The following is a 16,976-nucleotide window of genomic DNA, read 5'->3' as shown; positions in this document are numbered from 1 at the left end:
GGTGTAACATCAAATCTAGCACAGATTTTCTTTTTCCTTCTTCACAATTTCGCAGATAGAAGATTCATTCTTACTGTAGATCTTAGAAACCTTTTCACTTAAATGAAGCACTTCATGGCTTCTTTTTGGCATATTCAAATCTCCAGCATCGCTACTCTTGTACTTTGGGGCCATTAATAAGTAAAATAAGAGTTACTTAAACATAAGCCCTGCAGTACAGTGACAGTCAGTCTGGTAACCGAGGTGGCTACTGAATGACTTACGGGAGGCATACATCAATCAAAGGGATGATTCACATCCAGGGCAGAATAAATTGGGATAGTTTTCAAAATGATATGGAACTTAAAATTATGAATTGTTTATTTCTGGAATTTTCCATTAGACTTCAGCTGACCACTGGTAACTAAAAACCACAAAAAGCAAAACTGTGGATAAGGGAGACTACTGTAATGTCATTCCACTGTCATCTGCCAGGATTAAAGTAGTGTATTCAGTTACTCTGTAGTCAAAACAACCAAGTCCTAGTCCAGACTGCTGTAAGACAAGAGCTCATTGCTTTGTCCCTTTTGTTCTGCCCAGGCAGTCAGAGGTAGCTTTTCCTTTTGTTGTTTGACTGGTAGTCTGGAGGAAATAGTGGCTCTTTTGTAAAAAAGTAACCAGATTAGGTTATTTGTAATAAGCCAACTAATATCAGTAGTCCTTGCCATTGGCATGAAGTATCATTCAGAACAGTATTTATATTTTTATTGTGCCATTGTGATTTTCTATAGAGAAACACCCAAGATTCATTATGTCTATTTTTTTAAATTTATAGCTCTTTAACTATATTCAAGATTTCACTGCTGGGGCTCTGCTGGTGGCTCAATTGTAGAGAATCTGCCTACCAATGCAGGAGATGAGGGTTCGAGGGTTCAATCCCTGGTCTGGGAAGATCTCCTGGTGAAGAAAATGGCAACCCACTCCAAAGTTCTTGCCTGGAAAACTCCATGGACAGAGAAGTCTAGCAGGCTGTAGTCCATGGTGTTGCAAAGAGTCAGACACTACTGAGTGACTGAACAATAAGATTTCACTGGCAGGAATGTAGGCCAGGTTTGATGTTTTATTAGAGATCCATGATATAGTACTTAAAAGCACTTCCTTTAGTTCATAGCTTCTGTTCAAGTATTCTTACTGTCCAAAAAGGCACTGCTACCATTTACAGTTGTTCCTCAAAAATGTGAACCACCCTCAGTATAACTCTTAACAAAACATATGGCATCTGTCTGCTGAAAATTACCAAAAGCACATTGCTTACAGTTGGCTTTTCACCTTGGTTCCCAAGTGCTCATGTACAGAATATGGACCTCATGTTCCATGTCTCTCTTTGAATGATGTAGGAGCTTTAAGCTTTCCTGGGTTAGTTTGTATATTGAGTATTACAAAGAGAAGTCATTCTGCCTTGCTTTGGCTCTAATTGCAGAAAGTGAAGTCACCGCTTTTGCTGTCTTGGATCAAGACCAGAAAGAAATTGTTGATACCAATGGAGCTGGAGATGCATTTGTTGGAGGTACAGACTCATTTATATGATACTTACTTATAAGTTGAACATTTCCTTTAACCCTATCTCTTCCACATGACCAAGATTTTTTAATTTAATAACTTTTAATTTCTTCTTTTAAATAATTAACTCCTGATATTTTTTCTATATGCTCCTATCATTGTTATGAAGGGTATGTTACTACAGAAAAATACATATTTTGGGCTTAAAGGTAATTTACTATTATGCTATATCCCAGTCATTTTCACAAGATTAATTGTGTCTGTCAGAATATTGCATAAACAAGCTGCATCAAGTACAGTACATAGTATATTCATGGCCCTTCAAGCTGAAATGTTAACACATTGTTGTTCTTTAAAACAAGTTGTGAATATTAATAGTATGCTAATAACTAAGGATGATGTCTTTGGATTATATCCTTTGATCGTATCATCTGTTTCTAACACAATGGTTGGATGTTTATAAGAACTAAGTCTTTTTTGGAGTGAGTAGTCAAAAATAAAATCAAGAAAATTTGGCAGAGTCTTAGCTTCCTGACTTAGGGATTCCCTGGTGGCTCAGACAGTAAAGCATCTGCCTGCAATGTGGGAAACCCAAGTTTGATCCCTGGGTCAAGAAGATTCCCCTGGAGAAGGAAATGGCAACCCACTCCAGTATTCTTGCATGGAAAATCCCGTGGACAGAGGAGCCTGGCAGGCCACAGTCCATGGGGTTGCAAAGAGTCAGACACAGCTGAGCAACTTCACTTTCACTTGGCTTCCCCAGTTAGGTTGATGTAAAATCTGATTCAGAAGTTCTGAACTCCTTCTAGCTAAGTGTAGTTAAGCTAGGCTAAGATCTCTAGAGAGCTTTAGATTCCTGAGTGATAGCCCAGAAGAGTCCCTCCTGATCTTTATTTCTCATAACATCAAGGAAAAAAAAGGTAAATGGAACTAACCCTTGTCCTTCTTTCCTTGGAGTATAATTTTAATTATGGGAAACTTATTTGAGATTATGTAATGGTTTTAACTTAGTATTGTTTAAAATATTTATATTCTTCTTATTTTAATGTTCTATTTCACTAGCATAAATTTTTCATATTTCCTTCTTTGAAACTTTTCATTACTAGTCTTAAACTGTTAACCATAAGACTGATAGCATGCACCATGCCCTGTTCTTTGGAAAGAGTACATGTGCATACAACAAATAATGTGCTACTTTGCTGTCATTCATGTATCTTTTATTTCTTTGCTCTGAAAGTTTTCACCGTTGATTAGAGTATTTTGCAGCTGTTTTTTCTATTCCATAATGCTTCAGAGGTCTAATACCATGTAAAATCTAATACCATGTAACCTAAAAACACCTTATCCAGAATTGGGTCAAATTCTGTAATACATTAAGGAGACACTAGTGATTTCCTGGTTAGAAATTGGTTAAACCAGGAATCTTAGTACAGAAACTTATAAAATTATAACTTTTGTGTGTAAGCACTTAAAAGTACTTAAAACAGTTAGACTTCTCTTTCTTTGAAGTTTAGTTTGGTACCTCCTGAGGCCACCATAAATATAATGATGATGATATGATGATGGTGACCTAATTAGCCCCTACTTCTGATTCTCAGGCCTGGGTTTCCTAGCCTTGCAAGAGCAATTCCATTATAGACCTCTAACCTCCTATAATGTTTCCAGTACAAGGTAGGAATATGTAGACTTTCTGAGGAAGAGAAAAGTCATTCTTAGGATACCAAAGTAGGAACAGCCAGCTACCCATTTGTATTATGGTTAGAGCGATAAATGAACTATATCATCAAAGCACTTGGGCTCTTACAGGATTTTCAGCCTGTTTCTTATCTTGTTTTTCTTACTCAACCTCATTATATACTTATGGTTGGGGTACAGTGAGGTAAATAAGAAAGAAAGAGTGTGGAACAGGGACCTGGAAATTTTTTTATCCTAAAGGGCTACGTAGTAAATATGTTAGCCTTTGCAAACCATATACAGGCTATATCGGATATTCTTCTCATTAGTTTTCTTGCTTCTTTCGTGTTTTGTTTTTTCATTTTTTACAGTACTCTAAAAATGTGAAAACCTTTCTTTCCTCTCCAACTGTACAAAAGAAGACCACAGGCTGAGTTTGACCCTTAGGCTATGGTTTGCCAACCCCTTTTGTAATATGTTGGCAGCTTCCTTACTTGATTCACTTTCATCATACCCTGGATTTCACTACAGAGTGTTGAAATCAGTATAGAGAAAGTGGAAGGCAGACTGAAACTAGGCAGAACTTTACTGGTAAAACCTCAGTTCAGTTCAGTTCCATTGCTCAGTTGTGTCCGACTCTTTGCAACCCCATGAACCGCAGCACGCCAGGCCTCCCTGTCCATCACCAACTCCCGGAGTCCACCCAAACCCATGTCCATTGAGTCGGCACTGCCATCCAACCATCTCATCCTCTGTCGTCCCCTTCTCCTCCTGCCCTCAATCTTTCCTAGCATCAGGCTCTTTTCCAATGAGTCAGCTCTTCACATCAGGTGGCCGAAGTATTGGAGTTTCAGCTTCAACATCAGTCCTTCCAATGAACACCCAGGACTGATCTCCTTTAGGATGGACTCGTTGGATCTCCTTGCAGTCCAAGGGACTCTCAGGAGTCTTCTCCAACACCACAGTTCAAAGCATCAATTCTTCGGCGCTCAGCTTTTGTTATAGTCCAACTCTCACATCCATACATGACTACTGGAAAAACCATAGCCTTGACTAGACAGACCTTTGTTGACAAAATAATGTCTCTGCTTTTTAATATGCTGTCTAGGGTGGGCATAACCTTCCTTCCAAGGAGTAAGCGTCTTTTAATTTCATGGCTGCAATCACCACCTGCAGTGATTTTGGAGCCCAGAAAAATAAAGTCTGACACTGTTTCCACTGTTTCCCCATCTATTTGCCATGAAGTGATGGGACCGGATGCCATGATCTTAGTTTTCTGAATGTTGAATTTTAAGCCAACTTTTTCACTCTCCTCTTTCACTTTCATCAAGAGGCTCTTTAGTTCTTCACTTTCTGCCGTAAGGGTGGTGTCATCTGCATATCTCAATTAGGTGGTCATTTTTCTCGTTTTAACCCTACTCTCATTGCTTCACAAGATAATCAAATCCTGAAAGACTGAGTCATGCAATGAGATTAATAATGTTATTTTAACAAAGAATACTAATGTTGGCTAGTTCAGCACATTCTGTTTACTTAAGTCAAGCTATACAGTAATAGCAGGAAGTATCACATAGCACCCATAGCCAATCGATACCCTAGGAACTTTACATATATTAACTCATTTAAAGTTCATAAAAGCCCCTGGAAATAAGTTATATTTAACCCCATTTTACTGATGATAAAGCTGAGACACAGAAGGGTTGGGTAACTTGCCCAAAGTCTCATAGCTAGGAAGTAGCCGAGATGGGCAGTATGAACTGTGCTGCTTCTCTAATCTTTTCGGGAAATCTCATCATTAGGACTCAGAACCACAGACCAGCCTTGCTAATAATAACTAGTTTTGCCAAAGAGAATTTTCCTGTCATCTGCATAGATGAATTCATTTATTTAACAGAAGCTTTTGTTATCTGATAGGAGTCTGAGAACTCTAGGGTAAGATTGTTGCAGAAAAGAAAGAGAAGGGGAAAGGGAAGAGAATCGAAGGACTGTAGTCCCCGGTGAGTTTGAACTGGCAACTTTTTGCTAAGCAGTGGAATTGATGGTGCTACAGAAATACTGAAAGACAGATCATAAACTTGCTTGGTCAGCTTGAAATCCGAATGGAGGGAGTTATATGAATCAACTGTTTAATAGCACCAGGCTGATGCATCTGTCTTACAACAGAGATGGTCTTGTTAGTTTGAAAAGTAAAAAATCCATTGGTTAAAATCCCCTACTTCCATCTCTATACCTGGGAAAGCATATTCCTGTGGCTTGAACATGAATGGAGAGGCAGTGGCAACATTTGCATTTATTATGCAGTTTCTTTTTCTGTGCTTTATTGCCTAATTAATGTATCTCCTTTCTGATCGACACATTTTATCTTTAGATGGTTAATATATTCCTCCTATTACTTTCAAGTTTGCTGGCTTAAAAGCATTTCTTTCTTTTGTGAATTTGCATAACTGTATTCTAGTCCCAAATTTAAGTTCTTAGATAAATGATGACTTCACCTACCATGTGGTGATATTACATATCCCAATACCAGAGTGCCATGTATTCTTATTAGCCACATAAGAGGTACATGACTACATCATTGATGTATAATTTTAAAATGACTACCCCAAATGTACATAAATTAAATTCATAGTTCCACCTCAAGGGTTTAGTGACAACGACAAATACCTCTAACCTCTACAAGCGTACCTCCTTGTTCTGTTTGTAGATCTTAAGCACTTTCTTATGTGTCATTAGCCAGCCCTGATGGAACTACCCTTTTCACATTCTCCCTCAAAAGCCCAAGCACTACGATTGTACCCTTGGAAATGGAGACAATTCTATAATCTCTAAGCATGATTTCCTAATTTCCCAGGTCAGTAGAAAATTTCTTCCTGTTGTCCTGCTGTGCTTTGTCACAGCAGGTCTGCCTTTTCATTTGGAACCCTCTTTGTCACTGCCATAGTAACAAATGGAAACATTGAGAACATTTTGTGACAGGCACTGTCATTGTTCCCAGTGAAATCTCTTCCCCTGTGTCTTCCCAGTAAATGAAACTGAGAAGAAAAATCATAACAAATAACATGAAAGGGGACCTAATCAATATGTTCCTAGTGGGCTGTCAATACCAGCTTGTGTTACTCTAATATGATTTAGTCATATGTTGCATGGCAGCTGTAGGAATATGGACTAGATCTGCTAATCATTTCTAGACTGAGTACACCTTTGACAGATTATACCCAGGCACATATATATTAATATAACTTGCAGATAAAAGACTAGAGACCTCACTCAAGGGCCAGCATTCTTAGGATTTAAAAAGCTTCATAATAATGGTTGAAAGCCATATATAGCTTAGAACAGTTTATTTTGAATGATAGTAGAGTAATTGTGCTGCCTTTAATATTTTTATTTTCAAATTTCTCATGACAGCTTTTGCAAGGAAAATGCGTTTTCCTAAAAGATATTACCTACAACATGCAAATGACTTTTAAAGCTACTTAGCAATCACAGTGTAAATAATTATCCTATTTCTCATCTAATAAAAAGGAGCATTAACTTCATTTTCTAATTTATGTTCAGAAAAGATGTTTTGTTTTTTAAAAAAGATTTAAGTTTCTAGAGCAGAGACACTACTTCTTTTCAAGTAGCACCTGTCTATGTTTCTGAAAACCATAGGGAATCTAAATTATGTTTATATTTTCTAGTCTCACCTTGCTTTTTGTTCCCAAACATTTGTATTAATAGCTTACTCTCCCATTTTTCTAAACTGCTGCTTCATTGTGCTATGCAAAGAAGTGGTGCAGAATTCTTATGTTGCTTTTTTTTTTTTTTTTTCCTGCACCACCCCCTTCCTTTGCTGTCAACTCAGAGGACTAGAAAATAGCTTGGTGCATGTTGAATATATCATTTCTCACACTTCTTTACTCAAAAACCAAAACCTTTGAGACTTCCCTGGTGGTCCAGTGGCTAACACTCCAGGCTCCCAATGCAGGGGGCCTGGGTTTGATCCCTGTTCAGGGAACTAGATCCCACGTGCTGCAACTAAAGATCCCACATGCTGCAACTAACCCCTGGCTCAGCCAAATAAATGAATAAATATTTTTAAAAAAACCTTCATATGACCCACCGTATGCAGAAGATTTACTTGTGCATGGTAACCAAGAAGATGGCTGCATATTCCTACCATGTGCCACAGCAACAACAATCCCTTCTCTGTCTTTTACCTCTAGCAGGACATCTTTGGTGTTTAATTTCTTAAGCAGTTTCCCTTAAAACCATTAAATGAGGTATAGAATACACTTGGTCATTTGTTGATGTTCAGTTGCTCAGTCGTGTCTGGCTCTTTGTGATGCCATGAATGGCAGCACACCAGACTTGGTCATTAGGAATTTGAAATACAACACAGACATCAACTCAAGTTCATGCAAGGGGGAAGGGAAAAGAGATTCACACCTTGCAGAGTCCTAGGATTCTTCATGACATGCTATGCTGATGTTTCATATATAGAGATTTCAATAAGCTGACATTGGACCAGGACCAAATTTCATGAACCTTGCCAAAGATTATTTAAGCCTTTGTTTGTCTAAAGAGGTAAGGATGATCCTCAAGCCTTGACAAAAGAGAGAAATAACTTTCATTCACATGGGATACAGGATGATTTTAGGATCAAGTCTGAAATTTCTCACCATTAGAAGTTCCCTCAAAGATATAGTATCTTCGATGGCCTCCATCTAGAAGCAATTGTTAATAGACAATGGAATTCAAAGGACTTTGTCTTCTGGAGATTTGGATAATTTAGTGACAGGCTGAGCCATGTAGGCTATCAGATCCTGAAACTTATATATGAACCTTGTTACTGTTTAGTTGCTAAGTCGTGTCCAACTCTTTTGTGACTCCAAAAAGAGCCTGGCAGGCTCCTCTCTCTGTGGGATTTCCTAGGCAGGAATACTGGAGTGGATTGCCATTTCCTTCTCCAGGGTATCTTTTATGACCCAGGGATCAAACACATGTCTCCTGCATTGCAGGTGGATTCTTTACCACTGAGTCACCTGGGAAGCCCAAAGATCAACCTTATATTTCCTGTATTTGAAAACTATTGAGAAATACTTATTCTAAGGAAACAACGTTGGTATTTATAAGATTTCATTTGGTAGAAGAGGGCAGAAGAAATATCATAAGCAAAACTTTCTGAAGTTGATTTTCTTAGAAGTATGACATGACAAAATATATATGTGTAAGTTTTCCAGCTTTTAATGTTTGTGAGTCAAATAGAACTAATTTGAATCCAGTAGCAGTTCATGCTGCTATTGCATGGATTTGGTCAATTTTACGTACCTTATCTGTCTGATTCATACAGCGAGTATCAGTTAGGTTTTGCTGCATAACACACCACCCTCAAAACTTAGTGACCTAAAAGAACAACCATTTATTTAGCTCCACAAATCTGTGAATTGACAGCTGGGCCCAGACTCAACTGGGCAGTTTCTCTAGTCTCAGAGGTTCGAGAGATTAAGTAATTTGCCCAAGGTCACAGTGAAAGCCAGGATTTGAACTTAAAGTTTGACTGCAAAATTCTTAACTCGGATCATTTTGTTATACTCCATTCCATTAGTATATCCTCTTGTCTTCCCTTCCAAATGAGGAGAAATATCCAAAGTGCCTTTCTAACCACTAGTCTGTAGACTGGGGCCAGTCTATAGAGATTTCAATAGCAAAATGAAAAAAAAGGTAGGAGCAGTATAGTAAGTTTTCACAAAGCTAAATATATTCAATTGGAAATCTTGTCTCAGCGATGTTTGAATTTGTTCCATGTGCCTTTATTGGCTTTGTTATTAGTATAATCAAAATAAATGAAATCACTTGTTGGTAGTACTGATGCTTAGCCTGGTCCACCTTGTGACTTAGCCAAAGTCTTAGCCATGGTGTATAAGTTATTAGAAACAATGTCCAAACTATATGAAAATTTGTATGAAGTCTAACCTCTCTTGTCAAATGGCTGTTTACTGTCAACAGAGGTCTGAATAAAACAAACAAAAAATTTATCAACATGATCACTAAATTCACAGCTATTATCCCATCAGATATGAGTTCCAAACCTGGGGTATGAACACAGGATCTTAATTTATTTTTCATTTAATTATCTAGTTTACATTGACATTTTATGAAGTTAAGATATGTATGTTTTATTTCTAGCCCATGAAATAAATGGCAAATTAAAACCAGTCTCTGTCATCAAGTGCTCTTAGAATTTAAAAACCACCCTGCTGTGAAGAATTGTCAGTTGATCAAATACAGGTTTTTGAATTGAGTTAAATAGTAACAAAATTACTTATCTTGCATATGAATTAAAGCATAAATAATCTTACTATCATCTCCTTATTCCCACAGCTATGACTTTGTCCTGATGTATCTTTTTGTTTTTCATTATTATTGCTTAAGATGTTAGTGCTGAAAAGGAGTATTTTTTTATATCATGTTTCCTGGTTTTCAGGTTTTCAAACTGTTTTCAATAGTGAAACCATGTTCAAATGAGGTCTTATCTGAATCAAAATGAAATTAGGTTAAACAAATCCCCCATTTGACCTTATCCACATTTTATTTAACAGTTCATAAAAGAGCTCCCTTGAACGGGTTGATATTAGTTACGAAAACCTAACATGATCTGTTAAAAAGCCCCCATTTGACGGATGAGGAAAGTGAGACCAAAGAAAGGGAGTTAATTGAAAATATGCAATACTAGAAGCTAGATCTCCTAACTCACTAGTTCATGATCCAGTAATTGCATATGTTCATAAGCCAAATGAAAATTGTCAGTTAAGTAGGCCTTTTGGAAATATATAGGTCAAGAGTCAATACCCCAAATGGATAGAAGCCTTTGATGTAGGTTTTCTTTTTTGGCATGTGGGTATCCAAGATGTTAAAGCTTTCACAATAAACAGAAGCATGTGCTAAACTTTTATTTTCGGAACCACATTAAGAGCTCACAGGTTAGGTTTAGAATTCAGATTCTAATCTCATCGTGTACATTTTTGTTACATAAGGAGTAATGATCATTACAGTAGTATTTTGAAAGAGGTTGGGGTGTAAGGGCACCTTATCCATACAAGTAAAACATGCTGCTTTCTGGTACTCTTTAGGAGCTTCTTTTCTGAATTAGGGGCATTGAAAGGTTTTCTTGGTTTGGGATTTTTTTTTTTTTTATAATTCAAACGTAATATCCCACGCTATGTTAATAGAGTTTGACAAGTTTCCATTTTCAGACACCAGAGAGAGGAAATAAGCTATCCTCATTGTTACAGCACTGATCACTGCCTGTGTATTATACCATACTGCTCAGTCACTGTCTTTGTGTGGGAGAGCGTATTGTGCTGAGCTATCATAAAGGAACCTTCGCTCTGAATTGACTTCCTGTCCATGTCAGTCACTACACCATCTGACACCACTTAGGCTTTGGTTTTCATTATGCAAATATCTGCTAGGTCAGACCTTACCCTGACAGGCACAGTAGCTTTTTAAGTTATTTCAAAACTTAACATTTGTTGATTTCCTTTTTCCAGAAAAATCTGTGTTTTTTAACATATGAGTCACAAGTTGTTGTTTAAGTTCATGACTGGCTGGTAGTCAATATGAAGTCAAAACAAAATTTTCTAACTAAACTACACAGAAAATGAAAGAAAAAAAAAAAAACAAACTAATGTCTCAGGCTTTTTCAGCAGGGGGAAACCATTACTTTGTCACATCTGGGTAGTCTAAGCCAGCCAAATTGAAGTGAGAATTTCCTGCCATATGTTAGTTCTTTGAGCAACCTGTGAACATCTAAAAGAGGGTATATGAGTTCTTGTTTGGTAGAGCTGTAGCCACTGTGGAGGCTTGCTCCTAATAGGTAGCAGACATTTTTATGTACTGCCACTCATCAGGAGGTTGTGTAGTCTGTCTATAGCTAACAGTGTTTGCTCTTGTTACATACGTTAATTGGGAAGGTAGAACATCAGGTCTCACAGATACTATGGCAAGAGTGAACACTGTGACCTCCCAAATTTGGGTGACAGTTTTGTTTCATTAATAAAAAGAAGGTAAGACTGAACCACCATGGGTATTCCAGATACCTTGAATAAGGTTATTTTATAAAGTCAATGAAGACCAAAGTAAGCCACTTAATATAAAGGAAAATAAAGATTCTGAAAAAGCAGAAGAAATAGCAAGTATTTACATCAGCTTTCTATTCAGATACACATGGGAATTAGGAAGTAAAAACTTCATTCAGAAGAGTTGTGCACAAAAGGTAGAAATGCTTTATCCACTGAAACAAGAGACATTTTTAAGGGAAAAAAAAACGCTTTCCACATGATCTCACTGTTTTTGTCATCCTCTGTAAGGGAAAATATTGACATTTGCCAGACTGTTTGCTCCAGCTTTCTGATCTCCTGCAGTTTATTTTTATAACAACCTTATCGATGGGCCTCTTACCCAGCTCTCTAGGTTTAACTGAGTTGAGTCGATTTGTTACCACAGCTTCAAGTAGCTGTTACAGAACAAGCAAGACATCCTAATAAAGCTGTAAATGTGTTTACTCAAACAGAGTATTGATTTTACTTGGAGAGGGAGAAGCTGGTGCTTAGCACAGTGTCAGGGTGGATGAATTTCACTGCAGTTTTTCATTGTCATCTGTCATGGTTGTGAGACACTAAGTAAAGCCATCAAAGGATAATTAGAAGTACCAGAAATTTAGCCCCTAAAATCAGTTATCCGCCTGGGAGTTTTGTAGCTTAATTAGCTTTTATTTAAAATTTCCTCTAGTAATAATAATCAAGCATTTTTAATGGTGCTTTCAGATAGAGCAAGATTTCAAGGTTGTAACTTGTTAAATATATAAATTTAATGGCTAAGGGTTTTTCAGACTTTTTTTCATTCTTGTAATTTAAGCTAACATTAGAACACAATGTAAGGAGATAGTGATCTGTACTCATATCAACAGACATACGTGGTCTTTCTGAAAAATCAATTTTAAACAGTAAAGCAATTATAAAGTAATTAAAACACATCCTATTAAGGAAAAAAATACCCAGTTAGCATCTTTAGTAAACCTAAATGGTTTTATAGTGCAGCATGACCTAGACACATAAAACTGTAAATGCCACCCTTGTTTCTTAATACCTTCCTTCATTAAAGAAGAAGCTAAAATACTCTAGCTTGCTATAAGTTAGTCATTATCTTGAAGATAAAAGTTGATTGCACAACTGTGAAAAAGACAAGGGTCAGATTAAGAAGTTACTTACCTTCTATAAAAACTATATTAGCTATTGAATTTGATAAAAGGTAGTAATATAAACACTTTACTTGCCTCCTTGCAAATGACTAGAAAAAGTCACAGTTGAAATGAATTATACCTAGGATGATGAACACAAAACTGAAAATTTATCAAAAATAAGTTTTACCATTATATTTTTTTAAAAAATTAGTCTTTTCCCCATTATCTACAGTCATTTATTTGCTGCCTTGTAATAAACTCATACTTTCTTGCACTACTGCCCAGCTTACCTAAATGACTCATAAAAATGATGATATCTGAGGAATGACCATTTCTAAAGCCTAGGAGTAACAGATTCTGTCAAAAAAAAAACAGTGAAAGATATTGAAGGGTTTTCTTTGCCTTTGAAATGCTATATAGTTATAAGCCAAATTCTACCCTGAGTTAAACTTTCAAATCTTGAAGTAGCACGTTGTAAAATTTTGTTACATAAGTGGGCACCACTAGAGCTCCTTCTTTTAATTTTTCAGAGGGTAGAGGAAGAAATTGGTTTTTCACAGTTGTATTTCCATCTTTATTCTATGTTGAAGTATTCAAAGACAAAGGAAAAGGAAAGGATATAGATTTATGATTATAATATATCATTCTGTTTTTTATCTTTCAAAATCCCCACAATACAGTAATTAATTTTGTTCTATTCAATTTTCTAAAGAATGATAGCTCTGAGAGGAAGCTTGTTGTCATGGAAGCAGGGAGTGGTACAGGATCTAGTAGGGCAGCCATACTTTGGCTTCAAGGTACAATCTCATCTGACTCCTTTGGTCAAAGGAACAGAAACCCATTTCATCTAGCTCAGAATAAGGATTGTTTTTTAAGGAAGCACATGAGTATTAAAGGAGACATTATAACATAGTGGTTAAGACAGTGGGTCAAAAGATGTGGATTTGAGTCCTGGTTCTGCCATTAACTAGTTGTGGGTCTAGTTACTTACTTGACATCTCTGAGCCTCAGTTTTCTCATCTAGGAACAGAGGACAAAGTACCTGTCTTATTTGGGTTATTGTAAAGGTTGAATGTAACAATGTTTACAAAGCACAGTATGTAATACTTAGTAAGGACTCATTAAGTGTTACCTGTCATAAAAGGAGTCTCAGGCAAGAACCATGACTGGACAAGTTTTTGCTGAGAATGGAGCCAGATGATGATTCTAGAACCCCTCAGTTCTAGAGACCTCAGCAGCAGAAATTCATGGATCTTTACTCCAGTGCTTATGCACTAATGTTACTCAACTTCAATGTATGTCTGCTGCTTCCTGCTTGGTCTTTCTTTTTTTTCCATTCTGACTCCTAAAATAGAACACTAGGTTAGCTCAATTCACTTTTTCTACCATTCATATATAGGACACTGGAAGAACATCTTGGGTCAGATGTCCTGGCCTTGGTCTAGAGGTTGATTTATATGCTCAAAATATATCAACTGACCCCCTCAACAATGCTGAAGGTGAAGCAGTTTTTCTTAAAAGGGTAATGGATGGACCCTTTAAAGGACTCTATGTACATGTATGTTTGCATGCCTTGTCTTTACCCTTTTTCTCATACTTAGAGTTCTGAAAATGTTCCCTACAGCATGATCCATCTATCACACAACATGTGGAACATCAAACACCTTATATCTTAAGCTAGAAATCTAGGGATCATACTCAATACCTTCCTTTCCCTCTGTTCAAACCTTCAGTGAGTTCTTTAGACTCAATTTTAAGGATATATCTCACATCGACTTATCTCAAATCCATCTGTTTTTCTGCTTTATCAGATCTACCACTTTAACTCAGGCCTGTTTTTTACTTACTACAGTAGCTTCCTATGTGCTTAATCTCTCAGTCATGTCCAACTCTTTGTGACCCCATGCACTGTAGCCCGCCAGGCTCCTCTGTCCATGGGATTCTCCAGGCAAGAATACTGAAATGGGTTGCCATGCCCTCCTCTAGAAGATCTTCCCAACCCAGGGATAAAACCCAGGTCTTCGGCATTTATCATCTGAGCTACCAGGGAAGGGGATTCTGCCTGGCCAAATTCTGAAAATCATCAAGACAAGAAACTCCTTTCTATGTCTGTTCCATTTTCTTCCTTCTGGAATAGGAATGTCTATAACTATTATCATATGCCTATCCCACCACTGTATTTGGAAAGCAGGAGCCCTGTTGATGTCTTGTTTCTCTTATTCGCAGATGTAAAGGAATTTTACCCCAGGTTTTTGACCTGTTGCTGATTTAGATGGTCTAGATGAGATTTGGGACTTTTGAACTGATGTTGTTTGGATGAGAGTTTAAACTTTAGATTTGAGACTTTGGGGAATATTAGGGTAGGGTGAGTATATTTTGCACAGGGGACAGACATAAATTTGGGGTTCCAGAAGGCAGACTGTAGTGGGCTAAAGGTCACCTCCATAAAGATATGTCCATATGTTAATCCCCAGAACCTTTGAATGTTACCTTATTTGTCAAAAGGGTCTTACAGATGTAATTAAGTTTAGGCTCTTCATATGAAATTATCCTGGATTATCTCAGTGGGCTTGAAATTACAACAAAAGTGTCATTATAAGAGAGAGGCATAGGGAGATTAAGTACACAGAGCAGAAGTTAATGTGAAGACAGAGCAGAGAGATGTGGCCATAACCCAAGGAATGCCAATAGCCACCCAAAGCTGGAAGAGTCAAGGGGAGATTTTCCTCTAGAGCCTTTGGAGGTATCATGGGCCCTTGATTTTGGACATCTGGCCACAACAACCATGAGAGAATAATTTTCTGATACGTTAGGTCATCTAGTTTCTGGTAATTTAATACAGCAGCCAAAGGAAACTAATACAACTAGTAAACATTTTAAAGGGTTTTGCACTTTTAAAAAAAATTCTGAAGAAAATCTGCATAAATTTCACCTTTGCTTGGATGCTCTAGCTATGCGAGCCTTCTTTCAGGCCTTAGACACTTTGCACATGGAATTCTCTTTGCCTTAAATGCTCTTCCCTACTTTTCATGGCTCTGCCATCCTCAGTCTCAGCTTAAAAGTTTCCTCTAATCATTCTGTCTACCATGGCCCCACTCACTCTTCCGTACTGCTGCACATAGTCGTTTTTCTTAATAGCACTTAACATTCTCTGGAATTATCTTACTTATTATCTTAATCACTGAGTTATTGCTTCTTAAAAAATCTCCCCCATTAAAATACAAGCTTTAAAGAATAGTGTCTGTATGTGTCTTATTCACCAATGTGTCCTCAGGATCCACCACAGTACCTGGCAGAGAATAGACAGTAAATATTCATTGTATGATATAAAGTCAGTTAATCACATGCATAGTTACAACCAAGTTACCTCCTATGTCAAATAAACTTAGTATATCTAAGAACTTGGTTATTGAGGGGTTTTGTCAGAAAGGGAATGAGTCACGAAATAGCCGGTTAGACCATAGTATCAGGTCACCCTCACCTTCGCCTAAGGTTAAACTGTGCTACTTAAATGACCATTGACAGAAGGTTGGATAAAGAAGATGTACATATATACAATGAAATATTATTCAGCCAGTAAAAAGAATAAAATAATGCCATTTGCAGCAACATGGATAGACCTAGAGATTGTCGTACTAAGTGAAGTAAGTCCAACAGAGAAGGAGAACTATTATATGGCATCCCTTATATGTGGAATCTAAAAAGAAATGATAGAAATGAACTTAACTTACAAAACAGAAACAGACTCACAGACTTAGAGAATGAACTTATGGTTGCCAGGGGTAAGGGATAGTTAGGGAGTTTGGGATGGACTCTACACACTGCTATATTTAAAATGGGTAACCTTCAGGGACCTACTGTGTAGCACATGGAACTGTGCTCAATGTTTTTTGGCAGCCTGGATGGGAGGGAAGTTTGAGAGAGGATGGATACATGTATATGTATGGTTGAGTCCCTTCACTGTGCACCTGAAACTATCACAACATTGTTAATTGGCCATACCACAATACAAAATTTAAAAGTTTTTAAAAAATAAATAAAAGTGAAAAAGCAAAAAAAAAAAAAAAAATGATTGAACTTTGCTATTATGTGCATGGATGCTCAGTTGCTCAGTTATATACTACTCTTTGCAACCCCAGGGACTGTAGCACGCCAGGCTCCTCTGTCCATGGGAATATCCAGGCAAGAATACTGGAGTGGGTTGCCATTTCTCCTCCAGGGGATCTTCCTTCCCAACCCAGAGATTGAACCCTCCATCTCTTACATCTCCTGCATTGGCAGGCGGGTTCTTTACCTCTAGTGCCAGAATATGAAAACTAATTCTCAGGATCATAATCCTGAACATCAGTTCCTGATGTTAATAGGCAATAGCATACGAGTCAGAGGCTCCCAGGAAGATTTCACAGAACGTACTGAAGTTACCAGTAGATGTCTAAATTTGATTTGCCAAAATGCCTAGTGGAATGTCCAGTGCATCCAATAACAGTGCCTTTGTCATATCCTACCTAGGGTCTTTACTGCTATTTCTTACTGAAAG

General features: G+C 37.3%; 1 protein-coding gene across 7 annotated transcripts in view; it reads left to right on the top strand.

Moving 5' to 3' along the window:
- Nucleotides 1-16,976, top strand: part of ADK (adenosine kinase) — a 519,359-nt gene that overhangs the window by 486,666 nt on the left and 15,717 nt on the right. For all 7 annotated transcript variants that reach the window (XM_081564617.1, XM_081564638.1, XM_081564648.1 and 4 more), the window contains one exon: nt 1,460-1,546. In XM_081564617.1, the coding sequence (XP_081420743.1) occupies nt 1,460-1,546 (87 nt within the window). The remainder of the gene's footprint in view (nt 1-1,459; nt 1,547-16,976) is intronic.

This window comes from Giraffa tippelskirchi, chromosome 2 (assembly GCF_054371585.1).
Source record: "Giraffa tippelskirchi isolate mGirTip1 chromosome 2, T2T-mGirTip1v1.2.pri, whole genome shotgun sequence".
Lineage (NCBI taxonomy): Eukaryota > Metazoa > Chordata > Mammalia > Artiodactyla > Giraffidae > Giraffa > Giraffa tippelskirchi.
Note: the sequence above shows the minus strand (reverse complement) of the source record. Positions and strands in the feature narration are given on the sequence as shown.